Source organism: Artibeus jamaicensis, unplaced genomic scaffold (assembly GCF_021234435.1).
Source record: "Artibeus jamaicensis isolate MK-2021 breed Jamaican fruit bat unplaced genomic scaffold, CSHL_Jam_final contig_923, whole genome shotgun sequence".
Classification (NCBI taxonomy): Eukaryota; Metazoa; Chordata; class Mammalia; order Chiroptera; family Phyllostomidae; genus Artibeus; species Artibeus jamaicensis.
In genome coordinates, this window is record NW_026522014.1 from 1,702,222 (window position 1) to 1,728,580 (window position 26,359).

Below are 26,359 nucleotides of genomic sequence, written 5' to 3' on the forward strand. Positions count from 1 at the left end.
TAAACTATTAATATGGTTATCTCTAACACAGCAGAGTTGGTGAATACCTCTGAATTTTATACATTCTTATAACGAGCATTTATTACTTATATAAAGAGAAATATTTACATCTTGAAGAAAATAAATATTTTTCTTTGTTGATAAAGTCTGGAGCTCCTCTGAAGAAAGCAATCTTCACACACAGCTGAGAAGCATTAAAAGATGCTCAGATGACCAAGTAGGTTTCTTCCCCAGCCATCCTGCAGATGAGAAGGGCGAGAGGCAGCAAAATTGTCAAAGCAACTGAGAACCACAACCAAACAAACCAAAACCAAAGACAGCTGAGTTTTCCTCATGAAACTATCGTTGGCTGCTGCACAAAGAACAAAATGAAGCTTTCACCTACTCCTGCAAAAGGGCTCCTAAGCCGGCAGTCATCCAAAGGACAGGCAGGGGCTGGGAGCAAGGAGCAAAGTTCTGAGCGACAGTTAGGAGAGTGGCAGTTGGATTGTGGGGTGGCCCAGGGAATCCCACTACCTGGGTGAGGGGCTCTGAGTCAAGTCCATCTGCCAAGCTTCATCCTGATCAAAGGGCCACAGCACTGACCTCGGTGCTGAGTCCCAGCAAGGCCAACACCTGAGTCTCCAGAACCCGTCCTCCCCGCCATCACCTCTCCCAAGCAGGAGGAAGATGCCTCCGACACTCAGCCAGGGATCCTGCACATTTCTCTCGAATGAGTAAGACTGTTGACCATAAAGGAGGCATCGGTTCTTCCGGTGGATGATGACGACGTGGGTGCTGCCCCTGGCACAGGGAGATGCCTCCCCTGGGCTGCAGGCCAGTGAGGAGCTGGGGAGGCCTGAGGCAGGCTGTTTGGTGAGAGAAGTCAGAGGACAGGGCAGGGGGTGGCGGGGAGGGGACTGGGAGCTGACATTTGTCCTGCTGAGAAAATGCTCATTGCTACATTAACCCACACATGAAACTGCTCATTAGTGCCTGCCTGCTGTGTGCAAGGTGTGGGAAGCAGAAGAAACACAAAGAGGGAAGAGGCAAACGCCCTTTCCTCCACATGCTCGCAGTGCAGGGGAGCGGGCAGGGCCCAAAGGTGCACCCTAAGGCAGAAGAGTAAGAGTCAGAGCAAGGAGTGGCTGTTTGAGTTAGGCTGGACAAAGAAGGGGTGACTTCTGGCACGGAAGCTTCCTGAAGGAAGTGAGCTGGTTCTGGAAGGATGGATAGGGCCAGGTGTGCAGTGTTTCCAGACAAAGAGAACACCCGAAGGGGTGGGAACCGTGGGGCTCACGTTCACTTCATAGAAGGTACGAGTGCACTGGGAGAGAGATACCATTATGTCCCCCAACGGGAAAAAGGAAAAGGTCAGCAAACTGTGGCCTTGGCTCTCTCCCCTTGAGCCTTCTCGCAGGTCCGTAGGTCTCACACACTTTCGCTCTGCCCAGCCTACGGCCTCTCTCTTTAGTTTGCCGATGTTAATAGGCAACCAGAATTAACTTTATTTTTTCCAAGATTACCTGTGGGCAGGGAAGGGTTGTAATGAGTGACTTGACCCATCTGGTCCAAAGAAATGCTGCTTTCTCCTCCTTGTGTTTTATCAGCCTCAGAGTTGACAGGGGTTAGGCACTGACCACATGTGGAAGGGGCTTACGGCCTTCCATGCACCCACTCACAGAGCCCTCACATCAGTCCTGAGAGGTGTCATGACAGATGAGTAATGGAGACTCAGGGGCGCAATGCTCCCGAGAAGTGCAAAACCAGGGTAGGAATGGCTGAAGAACCCTGCGCCACCCCTACTCACCAAGTCACAAAATGTGGGCAAGACTGCCTCTCTGAAACCAGCTTTTGATAAATGCCATGCATCTGCTGTTTTTTTTTTCATTTTTTAATTTCAAGAGTTTTAATGAATGAATCATGCAAATTTGACTATATGCTGAACCTGATAATCCCCAGGGAATCAGCTTTCTTTCCCTTAGTGTTAATAATAATAAATACTTTTGGAAGGTGTTTATTCCTGTCTTCAAAGCCCCGTCTCTCCCTCATCCCTCTCTCTGTCTGCGATCTCCCTCCTGGCACCTCAGGAAGCCCTGGCCAGGCCCATTGTGCTCTCACTGCCTGAGGCTCCAAGGAGGGCGAACAGCAGGACTGGGTGGAAGCGTCCTTAACAGAGCCTCCCTGAGCTCGCCTCTCTACCCATTTTCCTCAGCTCCCTACCTGACCCTCCATCACCTTCTCAGTCTAAGAGTCCCATTGGTCCTCAGAGCAGAGTGCTCTAGGTCACTCTAGGGTTGTGGTTTTACAACCAGTGTGCCACAACAATTTTAAAAACATGCAATACCTGACTATGTGGTCAGGGGCACTGACCTCTTTTCCCCTAGGCCGTCAAATTTAAAAAAAAAAGGTAACACAACAATAACCATCTGGTGTGAGTGAATGACAATTACACCTATTTTTGATCAGATTGGCCCAAAATATATTTATTGCCGTGCTGCAGAATTTTAGTGATTAACTTATGTGTGTTGTGAGATGAAAAGAGTTGAAAACTGCTGCTCCAGTGAAATGGGGGAAATGACCCACTGGTCTGGCTGCCCACCGCCATGAACACCAAACCAGTGAAGCAGGTTAGGGGTGCCAAGAAAGGGGATTATTGAGGAGCCAACAGCCTGAGAAGATGGCAGGCTCATGTCTCCAAAACCACCTTAGCATCTCGGACACCCTGGCTAGGTCACAGAGGGGAACAGCAGGGGTGGGGCGGGGAGTCTATGCAAATTCTGGAGACGTGCAGTTTCTCAGGTCTGCTCCGTCCCCGTGATGTCTCCTGCATGGGTCGTCATGTCATCCCACTGCTCTAGATCCAGTTTTCCTGCTCTCTTTTAGAAGCAGGACATGTAGGCAGCGCCTCTGCTGGCTCTGATGTGAATGGCTGACGTTTGCCCAGTTCTTGTTGTTCCTTGCTCAGAAAGAACTGCAGCTGCTTTATATCTAGAAATCACCATAGGGAAGCTTTTATATGTGATTTTTCTATGAGTCTGTCAGTACAACCTACTCTATAATTATTACTTGATAGTGTATTATGTTATTTTCAGTCACTGTTACCGTAGTATCTCTGCACAAGAGTTTTGTGGTGCCGCACCTTTACTGCTTGGAGGAGAAGCCCCACTTAATGACTTTGAACTGTGTGCCAAGCACAATACTGATCAAATCTTCACACAGCCCTGGGGTGGACAACACCATCCTCACTTTACAAAGGAAGTGAGTTGTGCCCTGGCTGGTGTGGCTCAGTGGACTGAGTGCTGACCTACAAACCAAAAGGTCGCTGGTTCAATTCCCAGTCAGGGTACATGCCTGGGTTTCGGGCCAGGTCCCCAGATGGGGGTGTGCAAGAGGCAACCGATTGATGCACATCTATGCACATTTCTTGCACATCTATGTATCCCTTGCACATCTGTTTCTCTTCCCCTCTTTCTCCCTCCCTTCCCCTCTCTAAAAATAAATAAATAGAGAAATAAAAAAATTTTTTTACAAAAGGAGCTGAGTGGCAGTGAGGGGGTTAAGTCGCCAGTCCTTATGCCAGGTACTGTCTACTCTACACCACCACCTCCAGTTGGGAGACAATTTTTAGGGCTGAAAAACTGGTTTTATTACCTTCTCAATTTGATACTTTCTCCTCCCCTTCTCTTTTTGTTTTTCTCCTCCTCTGCTTCCTCATTCTTCTTCTAATTAAAATTTTAAATGCATGCATGTGGTGAAAAAAATTTAAACAATACAAAAGAGTGCAAAATGGACATGCAGTATGTCCATTCCTCATCACCTCTGCTGCCATCAATTGTCAATAGTTTCTTGTCTAAATGACTAAAAAAAAGTACCATAATGCATGTAACTTTGAAATAACATAAAATGATTGTGTTCTATACACTGTCCTGTAAATTGCCTTTTCTCCCTTTTAAAAAAGTCATATTAGACTGCAGCTTCAACCTGAGTCTCAGCTTCTCATCTTCCTCCCTGAACAACAGGAGCTTCAGCACACACTCCAGCTTCTCTACAAGCTGGAGGGACCCTGGGCTCTGTGCAGATGCCCAGCTACCAGATCTGGCCGGCCAGCAGTGAGGCCAGCGTCTATGCAGGCACCAGGGGCTCGGGCTCCTGGATCTCAGTGTCCTGCTCCACCAGCGTGCAGGGCAGCTGGGGATCTCGGGCCTGGCTACAGGGATGGCCAGGGGTCTGGTGGCATAGGGGGCATCCAGAGCGAGGAGACTGTGCAATGCCTGAATGACCACCTGGCTTCCTACCTGGAGAGGGTGAGAAGTCTGGAGGCTGATAATCAGAGACTGGAGATCAAAATCTGGGAACACTTAGAGAAGAAGGGACCCCAGGTCGCAGACTGGGGAGATTATTTTAAGACCATCAAGGACCTGAGAGCTCAGATCTTTGCAAATTCTGTGGACAATGCCCACATCATTCTGCAGATTGACAATGCCCATGTTGCTGCTGATGACTTCAGAGTCAAGTATGAGACAGAGCTGGCCATGCTCCAGCTTATGGAGAATGACATCAATGGGCTCTGAAAAGTCACTGATGACAGCAACATCATGGCTGCCATTGGAGACAGAGATTGAGGCTCTCCAGGAGGAGCTGCTCTTCATTAAGCAGACCCACAAGGGGGAAGTACATGGTCTGTAAAAATAGATTGCCAATTCTGGGTTGACAATGGAGTTGGATGCCCCCAAATCTCAGGACCTCAGCAAAATCATGGCAGACATCCAGGTCCAGTATAATGAGATGGCTTGGAAGAACCGAGAGAAGCTAGACAAGTACTGTTCCCAACAGACAGAAGAAAGCACCTCAGTGGTCACCTCCCAGACCACTGAAACAGGTGCTGCTGAGACGACACTCACAGAGCTGAGACATAGAGTCCAGTACTTGGAGATGGACCTGGAGTCAAGGAGGAATCTGAAGGTCAGTTTGGAGAACAGCCTGAGGGAAGGGCCCCTCGCTCTATGCCAGCAGATGGAACGACTCAGTGGGACCCTGCTGCACCTGGGGTCAAAGCTGGCCCAGACCCAGGCAGAGAGGCAGGCCCGACCCAGGAGTATGAGGCTCTGCTGAACATCAAGGTCAAGCCAGAGGCTGAGATGGCCACCACCACAGCCTACTGGAAGAAGGGGAGGACTTTAGTCCTGTTGACACCCTGGACAAGAGCCACTCCTTACAAACTGTCCAAAAGACCATGACCTGTGGGGGCAACTTTCCCCGCAAGTCCCCCTGTCTGCCATGGATGAAAGTAACACTACCAAGACAAGATCTGCTTAGGGAGGAGAGGTGGCCAGTCTGTCAGAGGAGAAAGGCTAAGAGCCCCTTCCTCAACAACTTTTATTGGGTTGTAATAAAATACACAGGAATACAGGCGGTAAGGATCAAACAGTAGATAACATTTCAAAGAAATCTGAGGGCTTAGTCTGAGTCAGTGTCTGTCAGGGAAGGGGGTTGCAGAAACTTTGGGAGACATAATTATTTCCTGCTCAGACCCTTTTCATATGGATGAACGCATATGGATGAGCTTAGCAAAGCAGGCTTCACAGGACTTCGTGAATTCTTTCTTATGCCCGATCACCCCAGATCCCACTCTAGCCAGCAAAGGGCTGCACCGCCTCCCCCATCATAGGTTTTAAGCTTAAGTGGATTAGAGCCAGGAAGTGCTTCTCCCAGACAGAAATGGGGACTCAGGCTATGTCAGAATAGCTGGGGGGCAAAGGTCCATCACTCCTTCTTTATTGCAGCCCCCCAAGTCCTTCCATGATGGCCTCCGAAGTGATCGTGTCTGGCTAGTTTGCCCCTCTTCTGAGGGGTCATACCTGTCGTAGACTAACTGACCAAGCATTGGGGGCAGGGGGATGAAGCAGAGGCAGCAGCTGCTGCCAGAGACAAGCTTTGTCTCCTGTGGCTCAAATTCCAGAGGTCGCTCACTCAGCCTTAGCCATGTGGGGCAGTTACAACTCCTGAAACCAGGCAGAGCAGTTCCCAACAACAACCACAGGACTGTAGATGGCAGAGTGGTGTCTGAGTTTTGAGACACTGAAGGCAGCAGAAGGGGGTCATCCTGTGGCCGGACAGAAGGCTGATAAAAAGTTCATTGAAAGATTTTTTAAAAGTTATATTAAAGTATAATTGACATGTAACAGTCATTACTTTCAGGTGTAGAACACATGAATTTGTATTTGTATAGACTGTGAAGTTATCACACATAAGTCCAGTTTACATTCATCACCATGCATGGTCACAAAACTTTCTTTTGTTGTCATGAGGATTTTTAAGTTCTACTCTTTTAGCAGCTTTCAAACATGTAGTGCAGTATTATTAACTATAGCCACCATGGCCTTGACATCCCTGAGTTATTTATTTCATAGCTGGAAGTTTATATCTCTTGACTCCCTTTACCCGTTTTGCCCATCCCCACTTCTGGCAGCCATCAATCTGTTCTCTGTATCTGTGTGTTTGTTTTTTGTTTAGGGTTGTTTTTTTAGATTCCACATATGAGTGAGATCATACAGTATTTGTCTGTCTTTCTCTGTCTTATTTAAGTTAGCCTAATATCGTCAAGGTCCATCCATTTTGTCCTAAATGGCAAGACTTCTTTTTTATGGCAGAATAATATCCCCTTGTGTGATAAAGAACATTTTCTTTATGCATTCATTCACTGATGAAGACTGAAGTTGCTTCCATATATGGGCAAGTGTAAAGAATGCAATGAACATGAGGGTACACATATCTTTTCAAGTTAGTGTTTTCATTTTCTTCAAATAATACCCAAAATTGAAATTGCTGGATCATTTTTGAGGACTCTCTGTATAGTTTTGCACTAATGGTTGCACTAATTTACATTCCCACCATTAGTGCACAAGGTTTCCTTTTCTTAACACTCTCACCAAAATGTATTTCTTGTCTTTTATAAAATAATAGCCATTATAACAGATATGGTATAACTGATATAAGAGATATCACATTGTGATTTTTGATTTGCATTTCCCTGATGATTAGTGGTGTTGAGCATCTTTTCATGTACCTGTTGGCCAAATGTATGTTTTCTTTGGAAAGATGTCTATTCAGATCCTCTTCCCCTTTTTTAAAAAATCGATTTTTTTACTATCGATTTGTATGAACTCTACATATATATTTTGCATATTAACCCCTTATCAGATACATGAATAGCAAAATATTTTCTCCTGTTTGGTAGGTTACCTTTCCATTTTGCTAATGGTTTCCTTTGCTGTGTGGAAGCATTTTAGTTTGATATATTTCCACTTATTTACTTTTGTTTTTGGTGTCAGTTTCAAAAAATATCATTGCCAAGACCGATGTCAAGGAGTTTACCACCTATGTGTTCTTCTAGGAGTTTTAGGTATTTAGGTTAATACCAGGATTTCTGGTACTAACATTCAAATCTTTAGTCCATTTTGTGTTAATTTTTGTTTAAAGGAAGAGATAATGGTTAAGTTTCATTTTTTTGCACGTGGCTGTCCAGTTTTCCTTACACCATTTAAACATTGTCCCTTCTTCATTGTATATTGTTGTAAATCAACTGAACATACATACATGGGTTTGTTTCTGGGCTATTCTTTCTGTTCCATTGATCTGTGTGTCTGTTTTTATGCCAGTACTATACTGTTCTGATTACTATAGTTTATTATATAGTTTGGAATCAGGGAGTGTGATGCCTCCAGCTTTGCTCTTCTTGCTCGAGATTGCTTTGGCTATTTGGAGTCTTTTGTGGTTCCATGCAAATTTTAGGATTGTTTGTTCTATTTCTGTGAAAAATGCCATTGGAAGCTTGATATGGATTGCTTTTGGTAGCAGAGATATTTTAGTAATATTAATATTTTAACCCATAAGCATAGAATAGCTTTTCATTTATTGTCTTCCTCTTTCTTTCATTAATATCTTACAGTTTTTGGTATACAGGTCTTTCACCTCTGTGGCTAAATTTATGGCTCACCCCTCCCCCTTAATTACATCTGAGATCTTTTTTTTTTTTAGTTTTAAAGATTTTATTTCTTTATTTTTAGAAAAAAGGGAAGGGAGGGAGAAAGATCAATGTGTAATTGCCTTTTATGTGCCCCCTATTGGAGACCTGGTCCAAAACCCAGGCATGTACTCTCACTGGGAATTGAACCAGTGATCTTTTCATTTGCAGACTGGTGCTCAGTCCTCTGAGCCACACCAGCCAGGACTTGGGATCTTTTCCTATCAGCACATATAAGAGCATTGAATAGTTTTCTATCTCAGAATAAAATTTGAAGTCCTTACTTTGCTTAACATAATCTGATGCCAAAGCCCAACAAAGGTATTACAAGAAAAGAAAATTATAAGCCCATCTCACTCATGAACATAGATGCAAGAATCTTAAATATTAGTTAACCAAATCCATTAATATGTGAAAAGAATAGTACAACATGGCCAAACTGGATTCATTCCAGGAGCTTCAGTGTTAACATTCAGAAATCTGTGTAATCCATATATTAATAGATAAAGAAGAAAAAGCATTAAGATCCTTTCATAGAGAAAACCATCAGATAAGTTACACATTCATGATGAAAATAGGAATTGAAGGGAACTTACTTAACCTGCCAAAGGGAATCTACAAAATCTACAGTGTTAGAAGTCATTATAGTGGTTATCTCTTCATATAAATTGCATGTCTATGGTGGTGGGGGGGGGGGCTCTTATGGTAGTAATGTTCTATTTCTTAATTTGGTTGTCCCAGTGTGATTACTTTGTGGTTAGTTGTGCAAGAATGAGTTGGATACTAATGTTGTAAAAAATTTTTTTACAACGAAAAAAATGTAGTTCTTCCTGATTGTCTCAGAGGGTAGAGGATGTGACCAGAGGTAGGGGAGCTGTCCAGAACAGGAGATGGAGATCGGTGAGAAGAGGAGAAATGGAGAAAACAGGGTATTGGGCCGTTATACATGTGGTTGTTTAACCCCAGTGAGGATGGTGTCCTTTGGTGGAAAGGAAGCTGTTGAGCCAAGGGCCAAAGTTTTCGATGAAGAGAGTTTGTACCTTGGAGATGAGATACAGAGGGAAATACATTACCAGGAAAGAGAGATTGTAGAGGATGAAATTTCATACCTAAATGCCCCTCACAGGGTACGTTCTTCTAAAATAAGGAAACAACATTCTCTACCTATTCTCTTTAACCACGGTTACAATTGGCCTTAATCCCCATTAACAGCTCTGGAAGGTAGTTCATATCTTGTTTTACTACTGGGGAAACCTAGACTCAGAGCAAGGATGACTGCGCCACAGTCCAGGCCTGGGAGCTGCTTTAGAGGCTGGTCCAGATGTGATGCCTAGAGCAGCCACCATGTTGACAGCTAGTCCAAATCATGGTTCCTCTGTTGATCAGTTAACAGTAAAATAGGGATAATAATATCTTGTTCCAGAGTGGTCATGAGAACTAAACGACATTATAGGCACTCACCGCATTTGTTTTGCCCCTCTCCACCCTCAACCCACATCATCATGTTTGTCAGGATCTCTCCAAGTATATCAAGTCCAAAACCCCAGGATCATCAAGACAGCCACACTTGACCAAGTAGAGCTGAGGAGAGATAGACTCCTCTTCCTGGAGAGGCCTGACTAGACATTAGCAGAAGAGGGCTGGTTTTTGATAATGAGCTTGTCCTAAACCCGCTGTTCTGGAGTGTGGTCTAGGGAGGTACCGAGACCCTTTCAGGGAGTCTTTGGGGTCAAAATGGTTTCCCAACAATGCCAAACCAGTTGTTTTCCTTGTCTATTCTCATTCTCTCACTGCGTCTTGTTCGACTACAGGCCGATGATGATACCGCCCAATGGTTAAGGAAGGTGTGCTTGATTGACATCCTGAAATGTCTACCTCAACTCCTAACACCTAAATGTCCATGGCTATAGTTCCTATAAACAGAAGTATGTGGGGGTCAAATTTATAACTTTTAAGAGTATAAAGGGGTCCTAAGTAGGAGTGCCAGACTTAGCAAAAATACAGGACGCCCAGTTAAGTCTAATTTCAGATAAACACAAATATCGCATGGGATACACACACTAACACAACTCTTTGTTGCTTATCTGAAGTTCAAAATATCTGAACATCCTGCATTGTACCTGCCTATCCCAGTCCTGCGGTCTAAACCAGTTTGCTGGTTTGCACGCCGCAAGCTGACTGAGAGCGCTCCGTGTGAGGCACTTCCGGTTAGGCGCGTCGCGGCTCGGCGGGCCCCGCCCATTGCCGGAAGCCTCCTCAGGGCCGCTGCTCCGGGTTCCTCCCAGGCCAGGCCCCGCCCAGGCCGCGCCTCCTGGAGTCTGGAGTGGCCGCAGGTGCTGGGCGCCCGGCGGTAGGAATCGTCTTCCTACCTCCTGCGGGCCGCGGCTTCGGCCTGGTTCCAGCGTGGACAGCTCGGCGCCCGCGCCCCAGCTGTTCTTTCTGTCGCTCGACGAGGCGGGCCGGCCCTCGGGCGGCCGGGGTCGGCCGTCGCCATTCCGGTGTCGCTGCGCCCGCGGGGGCCCCCCGAGCCGGCCACGATGCCCCTGGGCCTGAAGCCCACCTGCAGCGTCTGCAAGACCACGTCATCCTCTATGTGGAAGAAGAGCTCGCAGGGGGAGATCTTCTGTCACCACTGCACTGGCCGGGGCGGCGCGGGCGGCGGGGGCGCCGGCGCCGGCGTGGGGGCCGCTGGCGGGACAGCGGGCAGCAGCGGCGCAGGAGGTGGCTTCAGTGCGGCGACCCTCGCCAGCACCTCGGCCGCCCCTTCTCAGAGCAACGGGGGAGGGGGCGGCAAGCAGGTAAGCGGGGCAGGCGAAGGCCGGGCGGGCAAGGGCCTCCGGGCTGGGCTGTCCACAGCCCCTGATGACATCTTAGCTAGCGCAGCCCATTCTGAGCACCTTTTCTTGTGAGAAATTTAGAGGCTAGAGAAGCAAGAAAATTAAAAACCCTCGGGAAACCCCCATATTTGGGCTAGCAATCGGGCATCTCAGTATGTACGCGTATATTCACAGTACGTAAATAGGGTCCTGCTACCGGACTTATCCCCGTTCATAAAGGGTATTCTGTCAGGGCTTGTTAGCACAATGTCATTATTCTAAATGGCAGCGTTAAGTATTCCACGGCCGGCGGCGGCGCACCTAGAGCGCCCTCTGGCGGTGGAGTGTTGCGTTGTCAGTGGCTTTTCACACATAGAGTGGATAGGCTCCTTGGCCTGCCCTTTGTCCTGCTGTAAGCAACTCACAGCTTTTTGGCGACTCCGAGATGCTTGCCAAGGGCCCTCCCTGTTTTCAGGAGCCCGGTATATGTGATTACCCCGCGTAGGAAGAAAGGGCGCACTCTTACTTAATTTCTGAATGTCCGTATGAAGTGCACACTCTGGGATGCCTTGTAAGATGGTTGTATCGGAACAGCAACCCTTCCACACTCTTTTATTTCTCTTTTTTCTCTGATTTATAACAGAGTAAGCAGGAAATTCACAGGAGGTCCGCTCGGCTCAGAAACACTAAGTACAAATCCGCTCCAGCTGCTGAGAAGAAAGTTTCCACTAAAGGAAAAGGGAGAAGACATATTTTTAAATTAAAAAACGTAAGATGATTGTGGACAGTGTTTTTTTTTTTTTTACTGCAGTGGCATTGTGTTTGTAACGCTCCCTGAGCCTGCCGCCATCCCCCACCGTTGCCAGCTCTTCTTATTTTGGGGAGAGGTGCAAACTTTATAAGAGGCTTGAGCTCTTTATAAGGGTTACTGTTTATGAAATTAGTAATACTGTTTCTCTTTTTTGAGCTTTTCTTTTTCCGCTGGGAAATATACAATGGAATTCTAGAAGAAACATAAACCTTGGGTGCATTTTAAAATTGGGTTCTTTACGCAAAGGATTACCATATGGCCAAGTACAGTAGGAAAAGTTTTTTTCTTTTATTCTTTAAAGATCTAAGTAAATAATAATACTGGAACTCATTTCCATATTTGTTTGTTATTATATCCCCAGAAAGTGAATTTTACTGACTTATCAATTTGAGGAATATGAAGTAAAAATTTGCTAAACCTTTATCTCTTCTGCTATAAGAAAATGTTGAAAGTTTTGTGGTGAGGTTTTTGAAAGCACATTTTTAGCGCAGTAAATTCTCATTATCCTTGTAAATATAAGAGGACATGGTCAAACACAATGGATGATGCATTAGAGACAGGTTTTTAAAACCTCAGTATGGTATTCTTTCATTTTCAGAACGGGAATGCTTGACTTACCAGTAAAAGCATTTCTGAAGTTGGGCATATCTGTTCATAAAACACAAAAGGGGCAGTCCAATATATTGTGCAGATTGTGGATTATTTTCTTACTGATGGTAATTGTCCCTAAAATCATAAAATATTATGATTTTAATAATTTTTAGCTTTCTAAAAATTAGACATTTGTTGAATAAGCAAAAACACATTAAGTAAATATTCATTCGACTATAGTTATATCACTTAAACAGGTTTTCTTTGTAAGTATGGTAGAATATGTTCTTTTTAAGTATTTCAATATCAATTTCTCTAGCAGCCTCTTTAAGTACGATTCCAAGACATACTTGGGAAGGCTTGTTTTCTCTGTTGTTATGTAAAAGTGTGTATTTCAGCTTAAGAATGGACTTTAATGATTGGTGGGTGGTGGTAGATTACTAAGAACCTCCAAGGAAGTTTCTTTTAGTCTTCATTGAAGCTTGTTAGAATATTAGTTCTGATGACATTTGAGTATCTTAGCTGGTTCTGTAGTTAGGCTACAGAGATGGGAAAGTCCATCAAGGGAAAAACACTTTTTCACTTAAGTGCTCATCTAGCCATTTTTTATTACTTCCATTTCGGTCATGCTCAGGCCATTAGTGGTGGTATATTTTTATAACTGAAACTTTAATGCTCTAAGAGGGCTTGTGTTAGCTCTTAGAATCATAATCAGAAGCTTGTTCTCTGGTTTCCAGCAGTTTTTAAGCTAATAGTAGCAGAAATAGCAGTGGAAATATTCATATTGTGCTTAGTCAAAACATTCAGGAAAATCATTTATCTTTTTATTACAGTTTTTATCACCAAACAACAAATTTAGTATTTTTCAAATTACAGAACTCTTGTCTGTGACTAGAAAAATGCCTGTTCACACATATACACAGTATGAATGTACTAATATTTTTACTTTTTTTTTCATAGCCCATCAAAGCTCCTGAGTCAGTTTCGACCATCATCACTGCAGAATCAATCTTCTACAAGGTAATCATGGATAGTGTTACTGAAGGAAGATTCGGGCCTGCTTTCTAAAATGTTGGGTTAGTCTGAGGTCTCTGCTACTCTGTAACAAAGAGTGATAGTGGCTTTTGTTCTTTTCTAAGCTGTTTTTTCCAGGAGTAACTATTATAAAACATCTCACCCAGGGCTGAGGTGGGAGGAGAAGTTATCTATGGAAATATGATATGAGGACCTTATGAACTTTTTAAATGTAGATAATGGGAATTGTTTTTAAAATGGTATGAAGTTGTGCAGGAGTGAGCCAGCCTACTCGATGTGATGGCATTGAAAGTGGGAAGGGCAGAGGCAGGGTTTAGACAAGTGGATAGAGTAGGCACAGAGATTCTAAAATGCCTGTAAGTGGAAGTGAGAGGGTAAGGGCAGTGGGAATTGGTGCTTGCTGGAAGTCCATGGTGGGAAAGAAAGTACACATTATTTGATAAAGCAGGAGGTCAGGTTTCCTAGGACCAAAACCCATGGACATTCGGTACATCAGTGAGAGAAGTGACATTTCATTATTTTTGAACCAGAAACCTAGGAAAGCAGTTAGAGCATAGAGAAGACCTGTAAGGCCTGGCAGGCCCAGCACAGACAGCAACCATTAAGTACTGTCACGTGGGGGCAGTGGTGTGAGTTGGTGCTTTACACTTGACCTAAGTGCCCTGAACTTTGGGAAACACAAGCGATTATACTTTGAGTATAACCTTTTTTGTTAGCCCAGCATCTGAGTAACCTAAAACAGTCTGTACACTAGACAAACACCTCTGCTATATTTCCAGCATTTCCTACATTGTTAATAACACATAGCCAAAGTTCAACGTGTGCTTGCTATTTATCAGGCACTGAGGTGAGTGTTTTACATGCTTTATTCCATTCAGTCGACTCTGTGAAGTAGGTACTATTATCCCCATTCTATGGAGGAGGATCTGGAGTCGCAGAGAGGTTAATTAACTTGTCTGACATCACATAGCCAGTAAGTCATGGAGTGAGGCCGCTTGATGATAGAGCCCAGATTCAGAGCTCAGCTCCTGGCTCTGCTGCTTGGGAAAGTACTTGTATGACTGGGTTAGGACCAATTAATGTTTCTTCGTCTACAAAATAGGACTGTAAATAGGAACTACCGCACCGCATCAAGTGAGATCATGAATGTTAAGCATCTTATAGATTAAGCACTCAGTGAATAGTAAAAATGATCATCATCACATTTTCAAATTTGTGCATTATTTTCACAGTTGATTAAGCTAAGAACTTGGTGTACTGATGGTTTTTAGGCGTGTCTTAATGGAAAGCACATGAGACCTGTTATGTCAAGTATCAGTAATTTATTACTGTCTACCATGTGTCCATTAACTAGCAAGTAGTGGACTGTGGCCCACATTGACTATACCCGTCCGTAACGATCCAGATGCAGCAGTCTCCCTTGGCTGCACGGATAAAGGGTCCACCAAGGAGGGACTCTGGTCTGTCAGGTCTACATCCACCTAAGGAAGTGCTGAGTGTCATAAATATGTGGATGAGCCATTATGGATTTTCAAATGGGAGATAATTTCCAGTTCAAGACCCAGGGAAGAGGATATGGGGTAGATGGCAGAGGTCCAAACACAAGACATGCACAGGTGAGTTAGTTGGGTGTGAAGTAGTGGGTATGGTGTGAATGACAGGAATACCAGTGAACAGGAGGGCAAGAGACAGGTGCCAGTGAGACTGGGGACAGGTATGGTAGGTAAATTGAGGCTGACTATATCCTAAAGACTGAATATAATAAAAATGAAGGGTTTTTGTTGTTTGTTTTTAAAGATTTATTTATTTTCAGAGAGGGGAAGGCAGGGAGAAAGAGAGGGAGAGAAACATCAATGTGTGGTTGCTTCTCTCATGCCCCCCCGACCCCACTGGGGACCTGGCCTGCAACCCAGGCATGTTCCCTGCCTGGGAATCAAACCAGTGACCCTTTGGTTCTCAGGCCAGTTCTCAATCCACTGAGCCACACCAGCCAGGGCGAAAAATTAGTTTTTATTATTTCTCTGGTTTGAATATATAGTATCTCTTTTCCTTAATTAATGGTTGAGGAGGAAGGTATGTAGAATATATTTTCACCAGATAAGCACTGATTTTCAAACCAGTCCAGAGACAGACTGCCCAGCTGGGGTAGGAACCTCAGCTGCAGCTCTGCCTTATGTGGCTTTCTGCAAGTCACTTAACCTTCCTGCAACTCAGTGGCTCTAGCCAAAATAAAAAGTCAAAGTATTTTTATGGACATATGTCCCCTCCAGATGCAAGTTGTGTTATGTGAAACTTTTTTATTTAAAAGTGAAACAACTTTAGAATTGGCATCAGCCATTTAAACATTGGCATATTAGTCTATTTCAGCAACCTTTATTGACCACTTTGAAAACTTTTACATTAAGTTCCAGTTCACAGCTGTGGTGCTCTTCTATTTTAAATATGCGATTATCTTCTTTCCCCCCAGGGAGTATATTACCAAATTGGAGATGTTGTTTCTGTGATTGATGAACAAGACGGAAAACCCTACTATGCTCAGATCAGGGGTTTTATCCAGGACCAGTACTGTGAGAAGAGCGCAGCGCTAACGTGGCTCATTCCCACTCTTTCTAGTCCCAGGGACCAATTTGATCCTGCATCCTACATCATAGGTGAGTTTGACAAATGGGACAGGTTCTCAAACCCAGTTAAGTCTGTTATGTATAAGAATGCATTAGTCTGCTTGGACTGCCGTAACAAAATACCACAGGTTGGGTGGCTTAAACAACAGAATGCTTTATTTTCTCACTGTTCTGGAGGCTGGAAGTTCAAGATGGAGGTGCTCTCAGGGTTGGTTCCTGGTGGAGCTCTCTTCCTGGCTTGTGGACCTCCACCTTCTCAGTGTGCATACTCCTGGTTCAGTCTCTTCTTGCAAGAACACTAATCCTAGCAGATTAGGGTCCCAGCCATATTGACCTCATTTAACCTTAATTACTTCCCTAAAGCCCCTGTCTCCAAATACCCATCACACTGAGGGTTAGGGCTTCAACATATGAATTCAGGAGGGATACAGCTCAGTCCCTAACAAAGAAGCATAAGTATCATTAAGTACAATAAAGAGCTTTATAGAAAACATGAAAGACATTTTATATGGGGGGGGGGGTTGAGTGCCGTCAGTTATTTAGAGTTAGGGCAGTATGCACTTACTAAAAAGGGATGTGGATAAGATTTTTCTGAGTGACCCAGGATTAAACTATTAAAAGAATTCATTGCTCAGGAACTAGGTTATTTAGTTACTTGTAAAAATCCACTCAACCCTGGCTGGTATGGCTCAGTGGATTGAATGCTGGCCTATGAACTGAGGGGTCACCAATTCAATTCCCAGTCAGGGCACATGCCTGGGTTGTGGGCCAGGTCCCCAGTAGGAGGCATGTGAGAGGCAACTACACATTGATGTTTTACTCCTTCTCTTTCTCCCTCCGTTCCCCTCTCTCTAAAAACAAATACAATTTTTTAAAAATAATTTCTGAAGGAATTATCATGGTGTTTTCTAGAATCTTCCGTGTTCTCAATGTGCATCCTTTCACATGATGCACACTTCATTCTGGACCTTTTATGACAAATATTGTCTACTGTTGGAATAGCAGCCACTATACTCTATTCATTTGAGTGCTGCTAAAAGGGGTGGTACAAACAGTTCTTCATGTAGACTCACAAGAAGCTCCTGATTAATTCAGTTCTGAAAGTGTTGAGTTTTTTAATTACTCTGAACTTTTTAACCTTTCTGTAATGAGCATGTGTCACTTTTGCGTCCTGAGAAAAAAACATAAAATTTTTTCAGCAAGAACTCAGGGACAAATAACATCCCACTGTTATTCTCACCTGCATGTCAAGTTCATTACATGACCAGTTTTGGCCTTCTGCTTGTAAGCACGTAAACAGGTAGACCAGCATTCACCTGATCTGTGGGGTAGCATTCTCAGCAGAGGCAGTGGTGGGGCAGAACCACCTGGGCTCCGCTCCCCCTCCTCTTCCTAACCCTGAGATGCCAGAGCGCAAACTCTGCAGCCAGACTCTGGGTTTGTAGCCCTCACACTTCCTAGCTGTGTGATATTAGATAGGTTCCTTCATCTTTCTTGGCTCATTTTCCTCACATGTGAAATGGGAATAATGATAGTGCCTGCTGCAGAGGGCTTTTGTGAGGATTCAAAGTATTGATATATGACAGTACTAAGAACAGTGGGGGCATGTAATAAACACTAAATAAGGCTAATTTGGTTTTTAGATTCCTTTCCGTATTGAGTCACTGTTTGGGGGAGAATGCTATATTCATTAAGCAGTTAAAGTAGGAAAAAAATGATAGAGTAACTTCAGAGTAATACATGTTCCAAGGACTACTGTCAAGACACCACCAGAATGGTTTCTCCTAGTGTCTGGGTATTTTAACATTTTGTGGTAATGGTATATGTGTTTAAAAATGTGTTTAACCTTTCCATTGGCTGCCTTTAGGACCAGAGGAGGATCTTCCAAGGAAGATGGAATACTTGGAATTTGTTTGTCATGCACCCTCTGAATATTTCAAGTCACGTTCATCACCATTTCCCACAGTTCCCACCAGACCAGAGAAGGGTTATATATGGACTCATGTTGGACCTACTCCTGCAATAACTATTAAGGAAACAGTTGCCAATCATTTGTAGTTTAAAAAGTAAAACTTGATTTCCAGTTATTGTCTATTTATAATACTATAAGACATACCACATGTTTGTTTAATGAAATCTTTAGATGGGAAAATGACTAAAAAGTTTTCCCCCTACTACCCAGTAATCACTAGCTCATTTATTACTAGTTACTTGGAAACCAAAAAGGATAGAAAAGAATTAAATATTTTTTGAACTCAAATAGTATATTCTGTACATGTGTCTTCCCAGGGAGACCACTGGGAACATAGTATCTTATTTTTGTCCATAATTTATTTCTAACAACCCATGAAATGGATTGTTTTTTTGTATAAAAACAAAATATGAATTAAGGTTTGGATTTCTGATCAAGAACCGAACCAAATAAAATGTAGCTGTGACCAACGGTAGCTGTCCCGAAGTCATGCAAACTTTGTTTCTCATCTAGAAAATGCTGTGGCAGACTGTTGGCTGCTTTAACTTGAAGGAAAGTGATTGTTGGATAATTGTATTAGCCTAGGCCTTTCCTTTTAAAACTTTCATTTTTCTACAGCAAATGGATTCAGAATCATTTTGTTGATCTGAATGTTCTCATGTACCTTCTCAGTTAAAATGAGGCTTTCATTCTGACTGCAAAATTTTGAAGTGCAGGCAGTGACTTTCACTAAGAGCTCACAGGAAAGACGTACAGCTCAGGCATCTCACTTGGTCATTTCTTGACTACCATTAGAAAAACCATTGGATGGTCATAAAAATGAGTAATAGGTCAGCTGTAATTGAAAAAATAAAATTTCTTGTAATTAAAAATAAAGGTTTAATAGTTATTAGCATTGATAGCTAAAACAAAGTCTACCCTAAAGTTAAGCCGCCTGCTATGAACTTGTATTAATAGGCCTAAAACAATGCCTTGGACTTAGAAGACCTGTTGTATATGAAATTTCCCAGAACTCAGGTATAGGTTTACTTCAAGTGCAAATCAGTCAAGTCAGGGAGCAACAGTGTGAAATGGGAAGAAGTAGAGATTGTGCACACTTGCCTCTTCTGGCTTAACCGGCATTTTTTAACCCAGGAGAATTGATCAAAATTAATTTAATCGTAATGAATTTGAGCTGTAGCACCTTGAACTAATTGTTACCCTTATCTACACAGTTATGGTTTGTGAGCCAGAAAGGAACACCTGTAGATAGTTTTGTGCCTGTAGTTAGCTCTGTATATAGTTATCTTTCTGTTCACAAAAATTATAGAAAAACTAATTGTAAATACCATTGTAAATAACGATCTAAATGCTAATATTCAATGTATTTTAAATGTATTAAAATGTATTTTAAAAATACATTTTAATACAATGTATTTTTACAATGTATTAAAATATATTTTTCACAATGTATTTACTTTGGATTTATTTCATTTAAATGATTAAATAGGGCCTTCAATCCAAAAAATGGCACGAATAGAAAATGGCAGTGTAGTACTCATAAATGAAGCGACAGGTTCATCAATAGGTAATAGATTTTAGGAAGGTCATAGAATAGCTGATTGATAAAATGAACACAATGTAGATATTTATTAAAATGAGGAAATATTTTTTATTTATTTTTATTGATTTTAGGGAGCAAGAGGAGAAGAAAGAAATATCAAGTCATTGTCCCACTTATTTATGCATTCATTGGTTGATTCCTGCATATACCCTGACCGGGGATCAAACCTGCAACCTTCCCATATCCAGGTGATGTTCAAACCAACTACTACCTGGCCAGGGCCTAAAATGAGGAAATATTTAAAAACCAGAGCATATACTGACCTTTTTTTTTTATAAATTGATTTGATACTTGTATCTTTTAAAAGAGATTGAATTTTCACTTTCTTCCTCCATGAATGCCAGCAGCTTCCCCTGCTTACAGGGTAGATTCTCGCCTTTTCTCCTTGTTATCAAAGGCCTGTCTAGTCTGTATTTAACCCCGGCTTTGTCTCCCTGTTCTCACTGCAACTGAAATGTGTCCCCCTGACACCCTCCTCATTTCCTGGCTCTGTTCTTGTTCACATTCTTTCCAGCTCCACAGATAAGTCCGAGGACTCATTCGGCATCTTGCTGTGTCTGTAGCTGAGCAAGTTGAAACTTTTTCATCAGCCTGCTGATCCTTTTTCAGAGCTGTTCCTTTTTCAGAAACATAGCATCCAAAACTTTTTTATATCCTTGTTTTTAACTGTTGTGGCTTGCTTAAGGCCTTCAAATTATATCTCTCCATAGCTCCTTGAAATCAATCTCTATTTTATTGTTATTGCATTTGTTTCTACTTCCATCAGCCTCACCCCAGCCCTGTGTTTCCTGGAGGGCAGAGACAGTGTGTTTTATTTCCTGGTCTTTCTAACTCCCACAGCTCCTAACCCAGGTCCTGGCTCATGGAAGGTGCTTAGTGTAGAGTTTAAGTTAGATGTTCTTAAGATACCAATCAGTATTTGAATTAATGCTAATTCATGCTAACTTTGGCTTAAACTTCAAATTCTCTTGTAAACAGCCAACTCAGGTAGAATTTCAAATTGTTATATTTTAGATTAGATTAGATTGTTTTAATAGGATTTAAAAAATATGTTATTGTTGTTCAATTACAGTTGTCTGCATTTCCTCCCCTGGCCACTCCCCCTCATAACAGGATGTTTTTAAGATGACCTCTTACACAAATAAATCTTATCATGAATGGCTAAAAACAAATTATCCCGAACCACTCAAGTTCTTAGCCATGAAAGTCTTTTCCAGAGCTAAGTTTTCCAAAGAGAAGTTTGAATTGCAATTGCATTTCAGCCATAAGTGGAATCATAAGGACCCTGGAATAAAATATATATAATTATTTTATGAGTGCATGTATGTATACATAAATACATAGATACAGTACCCATACTCAGAATGATCTGTCATGGATCAGACATGGGGGGTTTTGTTTTGCCACCCTGGGCATGTTTTAGGAACTGCACTTTTACCTCATATCAGATATGTAAACTGTACTTTTTGTAGGAGGGTGTGTCTCCTACACCCCCAAAAACATAAGCCAGGAGGTCAGCTCCAGGGAGACACAAGAAGAAACCTGAATTCAAACAAGAGGGGAATGCCTAAGATATGGTAAGACTGCATTTGTGTGCATTTTCTTTCTACTCGTCTGTGTTTTCCACCTTTCCTACACTGAGCATGCACACACAGACACATTTGTTTTCAGATGGCCAACTGTGGCAAGCAACCACCAGTTTTTAGTCCTATTTAATAAGAATTATTTAGGCCTATGTAAGAACTACTTAGTGAATAGTTCTTAAACCCTTGCAAGGGAGATAAACGACATGTTGAGGAAACTCAGGAATTCAGTCAATTTCATATATTAGTGAGTCTAGGAAAGAACTCAGATGGGACTTTTTGGCTTTGTCAGCCCCCGGGGCCAGGCGCACATTTAGCTCTGTTGGACGCGCACCTGAATCCTCCAAGTTGGAGGCTTGACAAGCAGAAGAGACTGATGCAGGTTCAAGTCCTTCCTCTCCTCCACTTCAAGTCTGTCTTCCTTTCCACACTGCCTGCATCGCTGATTTTAGGCCCCAGCCCCAGATGCAGAAGCAAAAGCCTTACCCTTCAACAGGCTGTCACAGTTGTGTCAGGCAGAGTCTCTGTCACCACTCCTGCATCCTGTGTCATCCTTGTGTTGCCTTCTCTGAGCAAGTCCTGACTCTGAGACAGTGATGGACAGGGCAAGGCCCTGCTGGTTTTCATTATAAGCTATGTAGGATTATTTGGCCTTGAAAAGAACCGTATTACTTTGATAATTAAAAAAACTATTTATTGATTTGAGAGAGAGAGAAAAACATCGATTTGTTGTTCCACTTATTTATGCATTCATTGGTTGATTCTTGTATGTGCCCTGACTGGGGATCGAACCCACAACTTAGGCATGTTGGGACGTTGTTCCAGCCAACTGAGCTACCCCATTTGGTCTGATTAATTTTTAAAATGAAAAGTAATGAAGGAGATCACATAGAGAAAGATGAACAGATTGGGATATAAAAAAACTAATTTCTACCTGTCAAAAATGCGTATACAAAATTAAAAACCAAACAACTCTCTCTTTTTTTTCTTTTTTTCTGTTAAAGAAATGGGAATCATTCACTTGTATTTCTTATTCAACATGACAGACTGGCATGTATTTTCTCAACCACAAGAAGAAAGACTACAATCATAACCTAAACTTCTTATAACGTCACTATTTCAAGTCACTCTGACATCCATGTTAGAAGCTGGATAGAAGGCAAGAGGTTTATAACAAAAATACCTATATACCTTTAGTACTTCCCCCCATGGATTGGGAAGACATGAGTGAAAAAGATGGTAACTTTAGAATAAAGGGGCTGCTGGGGAAGTAGAATTTTTTTTAAAAAAACCAGATCTCTCAGCTCAGAAATCCTCTCCACAAAGGTGGTAGGGAAATAAGCCCTTTTACTATCACCTGAGCACGAAACCAGAATGTGATGCTCACCACAGGCAACCGGCCGAGAGAGCGACTGCGAGCCAGAAAGAAAACTCAACCTCTTCTACGCCCAGCGGACGCACCCCGTTGCAGCCACGTTCCCAGGGTAACCGGTAACCAGCTGTTCACTACGAGAACTGCACGTGGCTCCCGCAGCAACTGGGGGAGCACGGAGCTCCCTCCTGCTGTCTGTGCGTCAACGGGTGGCTCCTGGTCTTGGAGAAAGACATTCCTAACTCGTACAGCTGACAGAGGCTTACTCAGTTTCTAAAAAGACACAGTTCAAAGAGGCTGAGAAAATACTTTTATTTACAAGTTTTCCAAGGTAAATATTCTGACAAAAGAGGAGGGGAGGAAAATCTCATTTTTCACAGCAGGGAATGAAGCCTCTTGTTTTAAACTGGTATTTGCTCTTCCAGAGCACACACTGAATTTGGAAGAGGAGAGGGCAGCTTTTTGACTCTGCCCCCGCCCCCCCCCCGTCAGAGCTGCTACTTGCATCGGGGTGCGAGGATCCATGGTGGGGGGCACTTCAGGGTTCCGGCAGAGACCAAGGGCTGGGTCCCATCCTCAGCTCGCCCGGAGACCTCTGGGCAGGGCCTGCGCCGCACAGCCACACCTGGAGATCCTCCTCGCTGGGGCGAGGTAACAGGCCTAAGAGGTTCTGAATTTACGAAGGCCAAAAGCACCATCCTGGGCTGCAGGAAAACTCATTTTCTACTCACTTTTCTCCGGGAGCACTTAGTGCTCTGTACCCAGTAGGGTCACAGACATCTCATTTAATGATCCCACTTTATATTTCGATACTTAATCACATGGATCTTGAACATGTGTTTAGGCTCCACCGCCCACCCTCACCTTTGTACGAATCAATCACGAACACATCAGAATCACCTATGGAGCTTTAAAAAAAAATAACAACAGCAACAGACACCTGCGTCTCGAAGGTTCCACAGCAACCAGTTAAATTAGAATCTGAGTTGGAGACTGCCATCTCACCAGGTTCCAAAGAATCTAGTAAAACCTAAGAATACCAAAAAACAAACAAACAAAAGTTTAAAGTTCCAGAGGCTATTAGAACAAGGCACAGAAATGAGAACCACTGCTTAGGCCCGTTCTCATTTCGTATATAAAGTTCAGCTGGTAAAAGCTTTGACTTCTACAAAAAGGGACAACGAGCTCTCAAAGGGCAGTTCGTACAGAGGCGCCCACGAAAGGAAGGTTCACCCGACAAATCCGAACCGGCACCAGGACCCGCCTGGACTCCCCGGAAACGCCTGCCCGGGCGCGGCCCCCCAGCTGGGCTGCGGCTGCTCCGTTCACCTGACCCTGGCGAATCGGGCTCCTCGTGCCCCGCGTGCCCCGCGTGCCCCGCTTGCCCCGCGTGCCCGCAGAATCCCGACCTCCTGCGGATCCTGCGCTTCTGCGGACGCGGGGCCGGGATGGGCTTCTGCGGGCCTCCTTCGGGCCTGGGCTGCCTGCGAGGCTCCGGCTCCCGCAGTCCACGGCTTGTTTCTCAGGACGAAGGCCATCGCACTGTCACTAAATTGTTCCTTCGGTTGAAAGTTTTGGCGACAAGAGGGCACCGACAGGCGCTGAGGAACCCGGGGCCTCCTCCACGCAGGAGCAGGAACCCACGGAGCCCCCTGCGCGCGGCCTCGTGGGCCGCCCCTCCGGGGCGCAGGTAAACTTTTCCCGGACTGAGCTCCGCTCACTGCGTTCCGAGCTCTTCGGGTTGGCTTGTCTCAGTCCTACCAGGTGGAAAAACCGGGGTGTGAGACGCTAGTTTTCGATGGTAAGACGCGGGGTGGGAGGCCGCATTTGGGTTTGTAGCTGCCCTGGTCTACAGGGTCCTGCCAAGCCTCAGGAACTAGGCACAGGCAGCCAGAAACCGCGAATCTGGTTGAATTGGGGAGGAGGGTTTCTGACTAGGGTGCCCCTCAATCCGAAGAAAGCAAGACAGGCGCCCTTAGGGGACTCAAGCAAACCTCCTAATAAGGCAGCATGAACTGCTGGAAACTTGGGGAAATGGATTAAGAAATTCAGACTGTTCTGACCTAGTGGCGCATCAAAATCCAAGTAGGCACAAGTCACACTATGAAAAGCCTATTTTTTCAATTATAGTTGGCATATAATATTGTATTAGTGTCAGGTGTACAATGGTGATTAGACATTTGTATGATTTCGACGTGACCTCCCCCGCCCCTGACCCCCAGTAAGTCTAGGAGCTTCTGTGCCCATCCGGCACCATACATTGTTATTACTTGTTCAATTCCCTATATTTACTTTTATCCCCAATTTTATTACTGTTTTATTAAACCATAGATTTTTTTTCTCTTAAGATTTTATTTATTTATCTTTAGAGGGGAAGGGAAGGAGAGAGGGAGAGAAATATCAACGTGTGGTTGCCTCTCATATGTCCCCTGCTAGGAACTGGCCTGCAACCCAGGCATGTGCCCTGACTGGGAATCGAACTCCGATTGTTTGGTTCGCAGGCCCTCGCTCAATCCACTGAGCTACACCAGCCAGGGCCGGTTTGTACTTCTTAATCCCTTCCCCTTTTTCATCCAGCCTCCAAACCCACCTCCCATCTGGCAACCATCGATTTACTCACTGTAAATCTGAATTCGTTTCTGTTTTGTTTGTTCATTTTTTTTATTCCACAAGTAAGTGAAATCATATGGTATTTGTCTTTCTTTGATGTATTTTACTAAGCATAATACCCTCTAGGTCCATCCATGTTGTTGCAAATGGCAAGATTTCATTCTTTTTTGTGGCTGAGTGATATTCCTCCGTTTTATATGCACCACTTCTTTATCTGTGAGTCCATCGAAGGACACCTGGGTTGCTTCCGCAGCTTGGCTATTGTAAACGACGCTGCAGTGAACATGGGGGTACAAATCTTTTCGAATTAGTGGTTTGAGTTTCTTCAGGTGTATTCCCAAAGTGGAACTGCTGGGTCATAAGGCTGTTCCATTTTTCAGTTTTGAGGTAACTCCATACTCTTTCCACAGTGGCTGCACCATCTGCATTCCCACCAGCAGTGCACAAGGGTTCCCCTTTCTCCACGTCCTCGCCAGCACTTGTTGTTTGTTGGTTTATTGATGATGGCCGTTCTCACAGGTGTGAGGTGATATAGCTCACTATGGTTTTAATTTGCATTTCCTGATGGTTAGTGGTGTGGAACGTCTTTTCATGTCTATTGGCCTCTTTGGAGACCTGTCTACTCAGCACCTCCGCCCATTTTTAAATCCGACTGTTTGTTTCTGTGATATTGTTTTTGGTGTTAAGCTGTATGAGTTTCTTATATATTTTGGATATTAACCCCTTATCAGATGTATCACTGTAAAATATCTTCCCCCATTCAGTGTGTCTTTTCCTTTTCTTGATGGTTTTCTTTGCTGTGCAAAAACATTTTAGTTCGACATAGTTCCATTTGTTAATTTTTTTTCCTTGCTCAAAGGGACCTATCCCCCCAAAATATTACTAAGAGTGATGTCAGAGTTTACTGCTAGGAGTTTTAGGTTTTAAGCCTTATAAAGTCTTTCTTTTTGGGGGGCCTTGTAAAATCTCTAATCCATTTTGAGTTTTATATGTTGTAAGAAAGTGGTCTAGTTTCTTTTTCTTTTTGCATTTAACTGTCCAGTTTTCCCAACACTGTTTACTGAGGAGACTGTCTTTACCCCATTGTGTATTCTTGCCTGCTTTGTCATAGATTAGTTGACGACATAGGCATGGGTTTATTTCTGGGCTCTCTATTGTGTTCCCTTGATATGTGTGCCTGTTCTTACACCAGTTCCGTGGTGTTTTGATTATGATGGCCTTGTGCAATTGTATGGTTTGATATCAGGTAGTGTGATTCCAACTTTGTTCTTTTATTTTTTTCCTCACCTGAGTATATGTTTACTGATCAGAGAGAAAGACATTGATCAGTTGCCTTCCAT

General features: G+C 43.5%; 1 protein-coding gene and 1 pseudogene across 1 annotated transcript; both read left to right on the forward strand.

The window, feature by feature from the left end:
* The first annotated feature begins 762 nt into the window (after positions 1-762).
* On the forward strand, positions 763-10,359 carry LOC119042731 (keratin, type I cytoskeletal 18-like; annotated as a pseudogene).
* Positions 10,315-19,313, forward strand: GATAD1 (GATA zinc finger domain containing 1). The gene is made up of 5 exons (XM_037136504.2): positions 10,315-10,803; positions 11,465-11,590; positions 13,184-13,243; positions 15,726-15,909; positions 17,747-19,313. Exons 1-5 carry the CDS (start codon positions 10,543-10,545, stop codon positions 17,935-17,937), a joined length of 822 nt encoding a protein of 273 aa, XP_036992399.1. The 5' UTR covers positions 10,315-10,542; the 3' UTR covers positions 17,938-19,313.
* Positions 19,314-26,359: the final 7,046 nt, after the last annotated feature.